The sequence below is a fragment of the Bos taurus genome, chromosome 17, assembly GCF_002263795.3.
Source record: "Bos taurus isolate L1 Dominette 01449 registration number 42190680 breed Hereford chromosome 17, ARS-UCD2.0, whole genome shotgun sequence".
NCBI classification, from domain to species: Eukaryota; Metazoa; Chordata; class Mammalia; order Artiodactyla; family Bovidae; genus Bos; species Bos taurus.
In genome coordinates this window covers 62892384-62908521 of record NC_037344.1, presented here as the reverse complement: position 1 = coordinate 62908521, position 16138 = coordinate 62892384, and the positions used below count along the sequence as shown (strand labels likewise).

Below are 16138 nucleotides of genomic sequence, written 5' to 3'. Positions count from 1 at the left end.
ACCACCATTCAATAAACCTACCGATGTTTGAATCTATAACATCATCAATACCCTCCTCTCTGTGACTGTTCAGATACGTACGAGAGGCCGTTCAAGGCAGTGGCCACGTGTGACAATTTAAATTGGAATTGGAATCAAAGAAAATTAATAATCTACTTCCTCAGTTGCACTAGCCACATTTCAAGAGCTAGTGGCTACTGTAGAGGGCCGTACTAATTAGGAAAATGTTTCTATCATCATAGAAAGTTCTAGTGGTTGGTGCCGTGCATTCAGTACTGTTGTTCAGAAGACAGGGGGCCCTTGAGGCAGGCTCCCTGAGTCTGAATCCTACCGCTAATGCCCACCAGCTGTTACTTTGAGCATGTTACACTCTCCAACTCAATTTCTTCATCTGCAGATGGGGAAGATAATAGTACCTACCTCCTGGGGTTGCTCTGAGGCTTAAGCACCAAAGCACTGAGCACAGTGCCTGGCACATATTAAGTGCTCAAAAAAAAAAAAAAAAAAAAAAACCCAAACCCCAACTATAGCTTCTACTATTATTTTTTTGCTGGTGGATGTGGACTCACCAGGGCTCTGCAGCCATGAGTGGGAAACTCTGGGGGTCAGGTTCACAAGTTGAGGGTGTGAGGTGCGTCTGCCGGGGGATGCACACCACTGTGTACAGAGCCCCTCTTCTTCTCAGCACCTCCTTCCTCATGCCCCGTGAAGCCAAGTCGAACACGGCTCCACCGGGGCCAACTTACGTACAGGCTGCCTGTTCTCCGCGAAGCCCTTACGCAGGAAGATGCAGGCCGGGCCCAGCAGGTTGTGCATGACCGCGCAGTTCTGAGCCAGCATCAGGAGTGGTCCAGGGAGCTCGCCGCTGGCCGCCAGGCCCTCCTCGCTTGTCTGCACCACCGTGTAGCTGGTCTCCTCCTGGCGCATCTTCAGCCAGCACCAAGCAAATACAAAACAGAGGCAAGGTGTCACCTCTCTGGCCTAGCTGAGTCCTCCAGGCCCCAGCCTGGCTCCCAGTCCTAGAAGGGGCCCTTCTCAAGAGAAGACCTTGAGAGGCAAACACCAGGGTGCAAAGAGCCCTCAGGATGCACGGGGGGCAGGCGGCAAACTGGTCCGACAGACGGAGTCCCGGATCTTTGGCCAAAATAGATGCTCCAGGAAGAGCTGGGTGTGATACCCACTGTGTGGCACACCTGCAGACACACACACACACACACATACTCACACATGCATAGAAACACACCCTTGTGTGCAAACAGAAGCTCAGAGAGAGGAGCAGGCAGAGGGAGGCTTCTGTTCATTCAGGGAATAATGTCCTTTCCTAAGATACTCCCAACATCCCAGCACAATCCTCAGGGCTAAGCTCCCCAATGGACCTCTGATCCTACCCCTGCTGGAACCCACTGGAGGGTAGCGAGGACCATCAGAGCTGGCAGCAGAGCGTGACAGCTGGACACAGGGGCCATGGCAAACAGAAATAAAGCAGGCAGGTGTGAGAGGCGGGGCCTGGGGTAAGATGGATGCTCTGCATCCCCTCTGAAGGGACAGCATGACGTAACTCCAGCCTGGTTTTGCCAGACCTTCCGATTTAAAGCACTGGGTGGGGTAAACAAAGCACTTCTGTCGGTCAGCTTCCACCCAGCTTGTGGCCTCAAGACTAGACGCTGTCTCCCATCAGCAATCCTCCTCGTCCCTCCCTCCTTTGCTGGCTCCGTGCCTGGTCCAGAGACCTCTGGAGGCTGAGGCAGAGGCCCTCTGTGCTGACCAAATATAGCCGTGCTCCCTGGCCCCGGCCAACCCATCCTCCTCCCTGATGGTTCCCATGCAGCTATAAAAAGTCAGCACTGCCCACAGACCGTCCCCTTAGGACAACAGCAGCGTCCAGACACAACATTCTCTCCTAGCCCAGCCTCCCCGCCAGGGTGCCCAGCGTCCCCCTAGGTCGGGGTGGTCTGCCTTCAGCCCCCAGCTCGCATGCCTCCACCCCCAGAGTAAGGAGCTGGAGCCAAACCTTCCAAGGAAAGAGCAGTGAAAACTTAGAGGGCTGCCTCTGTCCAGGGACCCCAGAGTTGCATGTCCCACACATCCATTCTGCTGCATCCTCTTCCTGTCAGTTTCCTCCAGCTCCAAGAAGGTCACACTCAGGAGAAGACGCTAAGACCCAAGGGGTAACCTGCCCTCCCAGGTGGACAAGCAGAGCAGTCTCCCACATCTCGCCCTGTCCTCATGCTCCTTCTCCTCAAAGCCCCACAGTGTGGGACTGCAGTCTAGACTCGTGTCCAACTTCTAAACTTCTTCCAGGCCTAGAGAGGAAGGAGCCATTTTCTGGTTCCTCTAAGGGCAAGCAGCCACACAGACCCAAGGTACGGGACCTCAGTGCAAGGCCCGAGTTCAGGGAGTGCAATAAGGGTCACCCTGGGTAGTCTTAGAACTTGAGGGGTGATCAGGGTCCATTCTGGTTTGATGACCAAAAGAGGTTCAGAGCCTCGGCCACTCTCACAGGCTACAGGGACCTGGCTAGAATGAGGGCAGGACCAGAGAGACCTTCTGGACAGAGGGAGCCAGGGAGTCAACTGTGGTTAAGCCCCAGTTATAATCTCAGAAGAGATTTTTGCAGAGAATCAGCCTTTTTGTTTCTGGCTCACTCTCACTCACTTGGCTCAGATGAGCACACCCAGGAGGAGGAGGCAGCAGGCCGCAGGGAACTCAGAGAGGAGATTGAGTATAACTGGCTTTGGACTCAGACAGTCTTGGGGACAAATTCTGGCTCTGCCACTTGCTCCTGTGTGACCTTGGGCAGGTCACTTCACCTCTCTGGGCTCTGGTTTCCTTCTCTGTCCAGCGGGGGATGATCAGGGCCACTCACAGGATTCTGTGAGAGGCAACTGAGCCGTTGCGCAGTGCCTAGAGCATGGCAAGAGCCGAATATGTGGAGTTGCCATGGTGATGACAATGATGATGACAATGATGATGACGACGATGATGATGATGCAACTTGAGAGATGCTAGGCGCCAGAAGGCATTTACTTCTGGCTACAGAAGAAGTGGGAGAATATTTGCCAATCAGGAAAGAAGTGAGGAGGACAGAGAAAAATTTGCTCCCACGAAGCAAGAACCAGCGATGGCTGGGGAATTTCCACTGAATCTCTTGATCTTAACCCAGTCTGGCACCCAGTTGCCCCGGAAGGCAGCTGTTCTTCCCTGGCCAGTGATGGTACCTGACAGCCCAGTTCTGCCCAGCTCAGAGCCTGGAGGAGGCCACCTCTCTCCATCACCAATTCCCAGTCACCACACAGGAAGCCAACTGGGCAGCAGCCTATGGGATGACAATGTTTCCTGGCACCAGGGGGACATGTCCTGAGTGTGGCAGGGCAACAGGAGGAACCAGCGGGCCTCCTGACCTAACAGCTTTCTAACAACACAAGCTAGCCAAGACTGTGCTCCCTCTCATCGAAGGTATTCACAGGAGGAGGAGATGAGTAAGGAAGCACTTGATGTGGTGGGAGAGGGCATTGCCCAGCGAGTGGGAATTTGGACTAAGATGATCTGTACGGTCAGGTTCACGAATCTATGAATAACATCTCTGACAGCAGGAGAAAAAGAGAGAGGCAAAATTAAAAACAAAACCCCGCCTCTAGATTCACACAGATCAGGGTTTACATCTCAGCCCTGCTTCCAGTCAGCGATGGCATCTCAGGAACACTCTTATCTTTGAGTCTCGTTCCTTTCTCTAGAAAATAGGCAAGAGAACCACTCGGTGGAAAAGAGCAAATGAGATAACAGATGTTGGAGATCTTGTAGATATTCAGGAAAAAGCAATGTTTACTATTATTTTTTTAATGAAATTGAATGTAATATCTACTATGATCTTGTGCCTTATTCCATGGACTCAAAACCTCTCCTATTTCCTTTTCCTCATCTCCCTTCTCAGAAAATTTATGATTATGATTGTGATGATATGATTTTATGATTGTGAATCATAAAATTATGATTCTAATGCTATTAACACCAGCTAACATATACTGAGTACTGCATCCCAGACAGTGATCCCAGCTCTTTCTTTAGGCCCCATAATCACCTTAGGAGGTAGATGTTAGTATTTCCACTTGATAGACCAGGGAACTGAGACCCAGCAGGGGTCAAATAACTTACCCAAGGTCACATGGCTAGAAAGAGGAGACCTAAGAAGTCTGAGTCATGGGTGGGGTAGGACAGAAGGACAGCTCTTGTTCTTTGAGTTCACCTCTTGAAGGTCTGGACAGAACTCAGGGAAAGGGCATTCGCCCGATGGTCCTCTAGACTAATTCAGATCCATTTCTACTTCTCTGCAACAGTGTGGAGGCCACGTCTGATGCAATGGACTCTCCTTTAAGATGACAGATGACTGGGGGTGGGGGGTGTGCACAGAAGAAACAGTCAACCCTCGGAAAGATCCAAGGAACAGCGAAGATTAAAAGGAATTTGATGTGAGCAGCTTAGCTAAATGAGGAAGAAGATGAGCAGAAAAGCCTGAAATGTCCTAAATTGAGAGGCTGTCAAACTAACAGAGGGGGTAGGAACGGGTTGGGGGTGGAGGAGCCATTAGCAAACCTGAGACCTTGGATAAGTCACTTAACCTGAGTGGCAATCAAGTTCCTTCTCTGCAAAATGAAAGAATTGGAGGAAACCATCCCTCATATTTCTTGTTCCTTTACGAAATATCTGTGGATTTCTTCTACGGCCTGACTACAGAGGGCCAGAAATACAGGCAGAGCCCACCTAAAGCAAGATCCTTCAGACGTAAGCCCAGGCTTGCAGGAAGATGATTATTTGCTTTCCAAAAGGGATTCTTGCAAAAGGATATTATCCTGGTGTATAAGCAATGCATCCACTGCAGAACGCAATTGACAGACACCTTTGCTGTATACTCCATTTCTCGATGGAAACAACCCTGGGGCCCTGAGCCAGACTGGCCCTATTTGTGAGTCTCTGACCTGACTCAAGAATTCTCAAGGGTAGAAGGGGATGTCCAGCTTGTTTCCTCTCAGTAACAATGGGATCTACTTCAAAACCCACAACTCTGAAGACCTTAGAGACCACCAGAGAGGGTCAGAGTCTCTCAGAGGAGATGAACGAACCCCTCCTCCACCGCTGGGAAAGAACCACCAGCAGCAGAGTCAAAGTCCAGCTTAACCCTCTTCTCATCCTGTGTATCCCGAGGCATTCTGTCCATGCACATCCTAAGGACCCTACATGGTTTCTTTCCTAAATCTTATGCAAATTCCCAATCACAGGCCCCCATGCATCTCTAAGTCCCAACTTCAGCTCAGAGCCCCGGGACACAGACAACTGTGATAGGAAGGAATGCAGAGGCAGGAACAGGGAAGCGGCCCAAGACAGAACCACCCTCTCCGCCCCCAACCTCTGGGACAGGTGGCAGGATGCCCCAATCTCCCACCCCAGGTCTTAAGAACTCCAGAAACATACCTTCCTTGAGAGATTTCTCAGTGGAGACTTGACACAGTTGCCCATCCTAAGCTGAGGCAGCCCCTTTCAGGATCCCTGGGTCCATGAAGGAGGCTCCCGGGGGCTAAGAGACCTGAGTCCCGGTCCCTGCCAACCCCAGCCTCCCTCTGCCTGCGCCGTGCTTCCTCCAAGACCGGCTGAGCCCTCTCTCCTGCGCGCGTGCTCTCTTACTCGTCTGCCTGTTCCTGCTCCCTGATTTTTTTTTTTTTTTGGTGGATTGTGTGTGTGTTCGTGTGTGTGGGTTTAACTTTCTGGACACTTTCTTAAGGAGATGAAGGCAGGAGGGGAGAGTGCAGGCACAGAGAAAACCGCCTGAAGAGCTGATGGCAGAGGGCAGCCGAGCTGGAGAAGGCTGCGGGATCAGCTACATGAGATTACAGCCGAGTCCTCTCCCGGTTCACTCCCCTTCCCTCGGCCCCTCCCCTCCCGCTGTCAAATCTGCGGGGAGATTGCCTCGGGGAGGGGAGCCCAGAATGGCAGCTGCAGCTGGGAATTAGGCCAGCAGACCCAGAAGGGGAAGCAGGCTAGTTTGGGCCCCCAAATCCACGGGGCTTCGCAGCTCCCAACCTTGTGTGTGCAGTCTCTCTCTCTCTCTCCCTCTCTCTCTCTCTCTCTCTCTCTCTCTCTCTCTCTCTCTCACACACACACACACACACACACACGCACCCAGGGACGAACAGGCATCTTAATCACCCCCGGCCATCGCAGCTAGATCGAGAGATGGCGGCTCCAGTCGAGGCCCTGGAGATCTTGTGACGACTCTCCATCACGCTCCATTTTTCACACTTGCCTCCTCACTGAAATGGGATGAGGCTTCGGGGCTGGAAGCACAGTTGAGCCAAAAGCAGCTCCTTCCGCTGGCTCCCTTCACCGTGTGCGGTCTTTCCGACCCAGGGGAAATCAAGAGCCGGCCCTGAGGGGGTCCTGACGGAGGCAGTGCTGGCCCAGCAGGCGTGAGCGAGCAAGGGCGACGAACCTTCTCCCAAACCCTCTGCCTGACCCTGACAGAGCATCTTTCATCGGCTTCCTCGGGGCGCAAAGCAGAGAGGCCGCCCTTTGCAAAGGGATCGTCACAGTCCCATGAATGGAACTTCTTAGGTAGCCGGCAAGTCCTCGTCCCTCCGGGTTCCAGCTTTGATGTGAATTCATCTCAAGCCTCAGATGTCACCATCGAGACCTACAGCCCGGAGCCAGATGACCCAGGAGAGTCTGTATCCACGTTTCCCTGCACCCCTGCTTTTCTCAGCAGGGGGCACCAGAGACAGGCTGGAACTTCAAGCTCCTTCCGGGCCCTGATGGAAAAACCCTTCCGCGCACTGCTCTGAGTTTCAGTCCGGAGAGGGTCCTTTCGCAGGAATTTTTTTTTTTTTTTGGTCCAGTTTTGGGTGGCTGATCAGAGCTCCCGTTAGGGATAGATGGGTGGGGACGCTGACCAGAAGCTGCCACAGGCCAGCTCCCAGGAAACTGGGAAGGCAGGTCCCTGGGTGGCTCTTGACAACCGAGCAGTGACGGCAATGGAATGGCTTAATCAGGGGAGTCATTCAGCAGCCTGGTTTGGCCTCCGGAGAGGGATGTGGAGGAGGAGGGGCACCCCCTGGGGACACAAGGAGAAGCCTGGGGTGGGGGAGAGGTTGTTGACGTCTAAAGGGTAGGAAAGGGGAGTGAAGATACTTGGAGGGTGGGGCGTGGAGAGCTGGTATGGGAAGAGCCAACAAAAATGCCTTCTTCAAAGACCTGTTTCTTGGAAGCAAAGCGTGAAGGCAGGGTTGTGAGAAGAGCAATGAACTCAGATGAAAGGGAAGGGTCTGGAGGCCTAGGATGAGTCCTGGCTCTGCCGGCTTCTGAACATTCACCTGGCAGGGCTCAGTTCCCTCACCTGGTTATAAGACGTGTGTGACGCAGAACAGGTACTGGAATGAGGAATTATTAACATGGAAGGAGGAAGTATCATTTGTCCCATGTGCTTGGCTCTTGGAATGTTGTAGGAACAAGATACACACAGTCCCTGTTTTTAGATTTGATTCCTGGGTCAAGAAGTTCCCCTGGAGAAGGGAATGGCAACTCACTCCAGTATTCTTACCTGGCGAATTCCATGGACAGAGCAGCCTGGAGGGTTACAGTCTGTGGGGTCACAAAGAGTCAGGACACGGCTGAGCAACTAACACTTTCACTTTCACTGCTTGCAGGGAGCTTACATTCTAGCAGGGGGGCAGGAGATACTAAAGAGCTATCAACTTACTGAATCACAGTTCAGGTCAATGCCATGAAGGGGAAACACAAACACTCTGAGAATGAGCCAGAGGGATCTTAGTGTAGGGGGATCAGGGAAAAAAAGACTTGCACACAAAATCTAGAGTCTTGCAGACTCTTTTGAAAAGCTAGGGGCTTACCACAGACCCCAGAGGGGAGATGAGTTAGGCTCCAGGTAAGGTACAAACCCAATTTGTATGAGCTAAATGGATGGATATATGAAAAGACCGGACAGGGTGAACCAGGCGCATTCTCAGTGCTGGCTGCAGACTAGAATCACCGGGGAACTTCCCCGAAGATGCTGATGGAATAGGTGTAGGTGAGTCCCGGGCACCGGTGTTGTTTAATACTCCAGGTAATTCTAACCTCCAGCCAGTGTTGAGAACCACTGATCTAGAGGTAAAGAGTTCAGCATGTGGAGTTGGACAGACCTGAGTTCAAATCTTGCCCTGCTGCCTACCAACCATGTGACCTTGAGGACTTGTTCATCTTTCTGAGCCTCGGTTTCTTTATTTATAAAACGGGTACTCTAATAACCCTTCCCTGTAAGACTTATGAGGAGTTAATGACATCACACCTGCAAATGGCTTGGCACAGTGCCCAGCACCTGGAAGGTGCCCTGTCCCCTGCCCAGCAGCCTTGGTCTAGCAGGACCCCCACTAGGTCAGACCTGGTGACTCCTGCCCCCTGCAGTCCAGTCCAGGACACAGCACCCATTTGTCAACCTTGGGATTTGCTTCTGTCCTTGGAGACAGGAGACAGGACTTTTCCCCCTATGGAAAAATCTGCCTACTTTGAAGAAATCCCATCCTTCTTTAGCAGAGGGGGTGCCGACAGTAGCCTTGGGGCTTAACAGAAGAAAGGGATTTGGGATTCAAACCCAGAGCTCGCTTAAGCTATTTTAGGTTGGACAGATGGGGTGGTGGTGGTTCTGCATGACAGGAGTAGCTACTGATCTTGACGAGGAAGATGGCTTGACCTTCAGCAGAAAATTTTATAAAGGGCTGAATGGTGGAGGCTTCCTTAAGGAGCAAAGCACATTGCATGGCCCCCACCTTCCCATCCCTGTGCACTGTGGCAGCAGGCCTGGGCCTTCGGAAGCCACACTTAGAGTTCTGGAATGGGATAATAGGATCAGAGGGATGAGAAGGATAAACCCGTTGCTGATTATTCCTGATTAGGAGGGAGGCTGGCTTTGGGCCCTGAGCAGTCCTAACGCCAGCATTTGAACTTGGGATGGCAGCCCAGTGTTAAGACACTTGGGGAAAGCTGGGTTGTAACCTGAGAGGTGCTTTGTGGACGCTTCTGACAAACAGGAAACACACTTCTGTGACTTTCTACCAGCCAGTATGGTGTGGCACTGGCAGACTGGAGAGACACAGCATGTCACAATCCTGCCTTTTACTTACTCTGGGACCTTTGGTCAACCTACTTCTCCTCTCTTGAGCCTGTCTCTTCATCTCTAAAATGGGGGGAGATGATGCTACATTTCACAGTTTGCTATGGAGATAAGATAATGAGAAGATGCTTATAATGAGAAGATGCTTATAATGAGAAGAGGCTTTGTCCATTTTTTACTGGGCTCTAGACAGAGATCTAAAGTGCCAGTGTTGCTTCTGCAAAACCTACGAACTGACACCAAGACACTAGTATCATCTATAATCTATGTCAACCACAAACAGGCCTTCTCTTCCCCTTTCCCAGGCCCCAGAGAAAGGCCACAGGGGCTCCCAGCCCTCTAAGAGAGCAGTAGGAAGTGACCTGACCGGGAAGGAGTAAGTAATACACCCGAGCCGTCATCCTAGGCACACAGGCCTAGTGCACTTGAATCTGTTAGGACCCAAATTGTCATGGTCTGTCTCCCTCATCTTAACTATGGGAACTAAGAAACTCTAAAGTCCAGAGGCTGGAGATACCCATCATTCATTCATTCATACATTAAGTATCTTTGATCCTGTTATGCACAAAGCAGTTTAGGAATTGTTCTGGCCTACTCAAATCAGAAGAGATGTCCCTATAGTTAGAGAAAGGGGAAGGATGGGACGGATCTATGGGTTTTATTCATATTTGCCTCCTCTAAAGAGGTTTCTCTTCCCAAACTTAAAATAAGGAACAGAAAGACTATCCTTTGGGTAGTTTTCTGGACTTCCCTGATGGTTCAGTGGTTAAGACGGTGTGCTTCCTATTGCAGGGGTGCAGGCTCAATCCCTGGTGAAGGAACTAAAATCTCATATGCTGTGCAGCCGAAAAAATTTTTAATTAGTTTTCCAGGACCCAATGCCAAGAGTTGCCTGGTACCACATCTTCCCTCTAGGCAGTTGGGTGGTGCGCCGTTAGCTGGCCACAAAGAGGATACCAGGGAAGGTCCTTGGTTGTTCAGCTCCTTCCTTTAGTGGCCTTCCTCACTTGGCTCAGAGACAGCTTTCAGACTACCTTATGCAGGCCCTCATTTTGACAATCACTCTATTAATAATAATAATAACATGAATGAAGCCTGAGCCCTCTTCCAGCACCCACTCTGAGCCAGGCCATTTGGCATCCTTAACCTTGTATAACCCTCATGAGAGTTCTGCAAGGTAGCTTTTTGTTGTTGTTGTTAGTCTCATTTCTGGATGAAGAAACCCAGACCAGAGAGAGAAAATAACAGGCCCAAGGTCACAGCAGTGGGAAGTGACATTGCTGGAATAGGAATCTTCAGCTCTATCTCCCAACCCACCATTCCACGCCTTAGCCTCAAAACCACATGCTCTCCCTGCAGGCAGTAAGGATGCTCTGTGAGGTCACTGGGAGAACCCTAATTCCCATTCCCCCTCGTGAGGGAGTCTATCTTGATACCCTCAGTGTCACTTTGGGCCCTGGCCCTCCCTGACTCTGTTACAAATGGAAACAGGTTCTGACACAGCCCTTGGTAGTGAGTCAACAACAACAATAATAACATCCATAGACCCTTGCTCTAGGCCAAGCTCTGTGTATATCTTCATATCCCCTTTAATTCCGCCCCAAACCCATTGAGATACTCTGTGTGTGTATGCTCAGTCACGTCTGACTCTTTGGGACCCTATGGATTGTAACCTGCCAGACTCCTCTGTTCATGGAATTTTCCAGGCAAGAATACCGGAGTAGGTTATCATTTCCTTCTCCGGGGGATCTTCCCGACCCAGAGATTGGACCCGAGTCTCCTGCATTGGCAGACAGGTTCTTTACCACTGCACCACCTGAGATACTATGATTATCCCAAATATGCAGATAAGGAAACATAGGTTTACTGAGGTTGAGCGATTCACCAAAGGGTTAAAAAAAAGAAGAACTTGGGAGACATGAAAAATATATTTCCCTAGGGCTATATTTTGCCCAAAGCAGATCCTATCTGAAAGTTTCTATATTCAGAACCTCATTTCCCTTCTCTTGGTTCTGACCTAAGGACAGAAATCTCCATGCAGAGAGAAGGGACAGAAAGACTAATTCTTGCGGGAGACTGGAGACTCTGACCCAAAGTCCCAGGCTGGGTTTTATTGTTGTCGTTGTCGTTGGAGCAGATGTCTTAGAGCCATCAGCAGGAAGCCCAGACTGGATGTGCCCAGCTTTAAAGAGAAAGTCGGCAGCTCCAGAGGCAAGAGCTTCCAGGGGGAGGTAGTAAATATTTGATGGGACCTTCCAGCTTCTCCTGACTCAGGTGACCCTGGTGACATTTCAGAACACTGGACGGAGAACAGCCTTCATTTCATGACTGAGAAAGTAGAAGAAAGAAAAGCACATGAGCTGAAATGCTCTGTGCTCACAAAGGGCCCAGGCAGACAAATTCTGCAAGGCTGGAAAGAAAGGGCTCCTTTTCTAGGAACGAAGTCGGATCACTGGCAAACTAAATAACCAGAAAGTGTGTGATCCTCAATGACCTACGCTTCCAAGCTTCTAGACTGCTAATCTCCAAAACAGTCAGGACCCCACTACCCTCTCTATTTTCATCTCCATAGTGCCCAGCAAACGCCTGGACAAAGCAGGTGATCAAAAAATACTTGATAAGTGCAACCGATAGTTGTCACCGATTCAACTGGCACGGTATCCCTTTCGCAAGCCAGCCCACTCCTGCCCTAACACCTGACACCCCCTCAGTCATACAGAAGCCACCGCAGTCAACACAGCGCTGCACAGTCACAGCTCTGCATCCACGTCTCTACTCTGGAGAAACTGTTTCCAACTGCCTCAACTAACGAGGGCTCCTGGCAGGAACAAAGCCAGACTGCTGCCCTATCACACCACCACCACAGCCCCGCGCAACCCGAGCCTACGTGCAGCCGCCTTCATGTCAGACCTCCACCGGCATCAGCCGCAGCGGAGTAGTATTTTGAAAAGGAACTGTGCACATCTGAAGCAAAACACACACGGCCTCCTTGGAGTTCTGATCCAGCCTGGCAAGCCAGGAGCTTGAAACGGCTTCTTTACGCTACATCCCAGCACAGAAACGCACAGGCCCGCCCCCACCCTCCATCCCCCACACACCATGCAAACACTCTGATCACATCTATGCACTACACCCCTCCTCGGCTGCCGCAGAACAGTGTCCACGCCGTGCCAACGAGTTCAACTTAATTATGGACTTGGAACTAGACAAAATCCTGGCTTCGCTCGGGAGTTCACAGGTCCGTTTCTGCTGAGCTTCTCTCCCCAGCAGCACGGCCTCAAACTGTAGATCTGGATTATGACTACGGGGCCATTTCTAAAGGGCAGGTGCCCAGCTGCTTGGGGCTCTTCAGAGAAAAGAAACAAAATGAGCCACTCGAGACCCCTTAGCGACCTTTCTGACCCTAGAATGCACACTAACTCAGACTAGGGATCTCTGGGTGTTCTTCCACGTCTCACAACTCGACAACTGCCCGCGGCCATCCTTGTGGCATTCCTAGATGACAACCTCCTTGAAATACCCTCAAAGTTCCAGTTTGAGCCATAGTTCTTACAGCCCTCCATTGTCTACCCACACACTTCTCTTTTCTCATATTTTTTAGTTCTCCTAACTTTTCCCAGGTCTTTGGGGCCACCACAAGCAATGGCTAGGGTCCCTCATCGCCTGACAAGGCTGTGTACCCCAAAGTCCCCTCTCTTGACCCCCAGACTCCATGCTCATTCATTGGTCTTCTCGGTCAGAGGCCAAAAGAGTGGGTTTGGCGCCACCTGCTCGGAGCACCCCTCCTTGACCCCTGCAAATTTCCAAGCGGTTTGTGGAGGTCGCTCCTTTCCAAGACTGGCCCGTTCTGGCAGGTGGAGGGAGTCTAAGCGGTGGTGCCTGGCCCGGAAGAGGCCCGGAGCGTGGACAGCGCACAGGGTGCTGAATCAGGCACGGGGGAGGAGGCGGCGCGCGGACTAGGGCGCCAGGCGGCGGGAGGACCAGAGGAGCGTGACCTGGGGGGCCGCGGGCAGCGGGAGGAGGGCTGTGGGCGCACAGTCGCGGCAGGGTCCCGAGCGCCTCTCCAGGGAGCGGGTGGGAGGCGCGGCCCTTACCTGGCCGAAGGCGGAGCTGAGCATGGGGCGCAGCTGGTGGAGGAACGGGTCTGCCTCGGACGCGGCGGCTGGAGCGGAGTCCCCGCGACCCGGGGCTCGCAGTGAGCCCCGGAGGCCGAGCGCCGGGGACAGACCCCGTTCCTCCCCATCCCGCCCGCGGGCCGGCGGCAGCGGCGACGGCGGCGAAGGTCGGGACGCCGCGGCCGGCGGCGCCTCCCGGGGCCTGCAGTGCGCCTGGGGGAGCCCGCGCCGGCTCCCCCGCGCGCCCTCCTCTCGCGGCGCCGGCCGGCACAGGGGCCTCCGCGAACTGGGGTCCCCGGACGGCGACGGCGTGCCAGGGCAGGGGCCGGGCAGCCGGCGACTGGGCAGCACTGGCTCCCGGGCAGGGCCGTGGCGGGGAGCCCGGCTGCCCCCGCTCGCCGCCGCCGCCGCCGCCTTCAGCAGAGACGTCTTGGACTCGCTTTTGGCGATGTGCGAGCTCATCGCGGCGGGGCCCGCGCTCGCATGGCCCGGCGGGGGCGGCGCGGTGCGGCGCGGCGCTGGGCCCCCGGCGGGTAGAGAGCGGGGCGCCCGGCGGGAGCCGAGCCCGAGGACGCGCTGGAGGCGGGCGCCGTCCCCCGGCCGCTTAAATGCGGCCCCGTCGCCGCCGCCCATGTGACAGCGCAGCCTCTACGCCCGGAGCCCCGAGCTCCCCGGCGGCTGGCGGTGCGAATCTGGGGGGGCCGCCGGCTGTCCCCGAAGAGTCCACCCCCGGCTCCCCGGCGGCCCAGGTACCGCCGCGCCCCGCCCCTTGCCCCGCCCCGCGCTCGAGGAGCCCCGCTTCCGGGCGGCCCCTGGCGGCGGAGGGGGCGCTGCGGCGGAGTCGCACGCGCGAGGGAAGGGGCTCGGCGAAGGGCCCCGAAGACGCCCAGACCTTGGTGGCGCCGGCAGTGCCCGGGAGCACACCCGGAGGTTCCCAAATAACCCACAACCGCCGGAACCTCCAGAAATGCTGGCGGGGTGCACTGTCCAGGGGATACAACTTTCGAAAAGATGACGAGAGAAGTGAAGGAAGTAAACTCGATACGCAAGGAGGGTGAAGGCAGGCTGTGTATGACACCGTCACCCTGAACCCCGGAGCCAGAATGGCGTGGAAGGATACTGCTGGAAGGAACGGCTCCCCTCTATGGGGGCTTCACCCATTCCCAGTACCCTGGAATGGAACCAGGATGACAGTTCTCAGAACCGAAGAGAAGCCAGGTGGCACCCGCATAACCTGGACTTTGCAGGGTCTGGTGATGCTCAAGTCTCAGATAGGACCCATCTGCTGCCTCTCCAGCTCTTGTCCTCCTCCTGCCCTCTTGCCCGTATAGATGGTAAAGAAATTTCTGCTCTTGGTAGGCAGGCAGGAAGTCCCGTAGGCCTGGTTTGAATCTCAGACCCCAGCTCTGCCACTTACCATCTGGGTATCTTGGGCAAATGTCATCAGCCTCTCTGAACCTTCTTTTCCTGTTCTGTAAAATGCAGATAATAATCATAACTAATTTCTCGGTAACATCTGATGAGACTATCACATAAAGGCCTAGCCCAGTGTTCACAGCAGGACCGCAAGTGCAGTTCAGGAAGTTCCCTTCCCTCTGCACCTTATGAGGCCCCATCCCCCACTCTTGTTTAGTAATGGGATACCAGAGACTTGAAAGGATGGGGTGTGAACCTCCCAGGCTCTCCCTGTTCTGGTCTCTCCAAATCACATGGATGATGCCATCCATGCAGGAAAGTGTGAAAGTCTCTCAGTCGTGTCCAACTCTTTGCGACTGTATAGTCCATGGAATTCTCTAGGCCAGAATACTGGAGTGGGTAGCCTTTCCCTTCTCCAAGGGATCTTCCCAACCCAGGGATCAAACCCAGGTCTCCCACATTACAGGCAGATTCTTTACCAGCTGAGCCACCAGGGAAACCCATCCATGCAGGCGAACAGGGCAAGTCTGATCACAGCTTCGACTCCACAGAAGGACAGATGGACAGATTGCCAATAAGCTACACTTCACCCCTGCTGAGGGTTCACCCCTCTCTGTACTGTCTGCCTATGCAAACATCTCATTCCATACGCAAGGTTTTAAGAAAAACAGGATGGGAGAAACCGCTGCCCAGAAGCCAAAGTGAACAAGGGAAATTCCTTTTGTTCCCCGCAGCCAATCCCACTGACAGAGGAACCTGGCAGGGTTCCATGGGGTCGCAGAGTGGGACATGACTGGGCGACTAGCACTTTCACTCTTCACTTTCGCCTACTCTCAGGGCCTGAATTGCCACATCAAAGCCATCAGGTTCCTGGAGCACAAATGCTGAGGCAGGCTCGGGTGCCTCATTGCCAAGTCCACTCTCTCGGAGTCCCAGGTCAGTCCGTGTCTTACCTGTTCCAGCCCTCAGAGTAATCAGTGTTGGGCAGGATTAAAAACCAATGTCCATTCTGGATAAATCACAGGAGATAAAGTACCTTATCCGAATCCTTCCAGAGCTCCTGAAAGCAGTGGGCTGAAGGGTATTCTAAATCCCCACTGTGCCCCCTCTTGATGAGCTTTCTGATATTCCCTCAATATTCTTGGGCAAGACCTCTGTTAGTGACCAGTTTCTGAAAAAGTGAAGAATCTGGTTGCATCACTTATGATCTTAAATAAAACAAATTAAGATTATGTTCACAGGACAGATGGATGAAACACTTGCCCTCAGATCCTAGATTATCCTGGATATAGACCAAGATGCCATTTCATCTGTAAAATTTGTTAATTTGGACATTCACTTGACAAATCCTTCTAGAACCAGGTGCTGTGTTAGTCACCTGGGATATAAAGATTCATCCACTCATTCCACAAACACTTGAGTGCCTGCTGTTTGCCAGGCACCATGTTAGGTA

At 53.0% G+C, this 16138-nt stretch overlaps 1 protein-coding gene across 5 annotated transcripts in view; it reads right to left on the bottom strand.

The window, feature by feature from the left end:
* The window catches only part of CABP1 (calcium binding protein 1), a 60665-nt gene that overhangs the window by 11311 nt on the left and 33216 nt on the right, over positions 1 to 16138 (bottom strand). The window contains exons 1-2 of one of the 5 annotated variants that reach the window (XM_024977004.2): positions 13249 to 13958; positions 751 to 927 (exon numbers count right to left, since the gene is read on the bottom strand). In XM_024977004.2, coding sequence (XP_024832772.1) covers positions 751 to 927; positions 13249 to 13902 — 831 coding nt within the window. In that variant the 5' untranslated portion in view covers positions 13903 to 13958. 5 annotated transcript variants of the gene reach the window in all.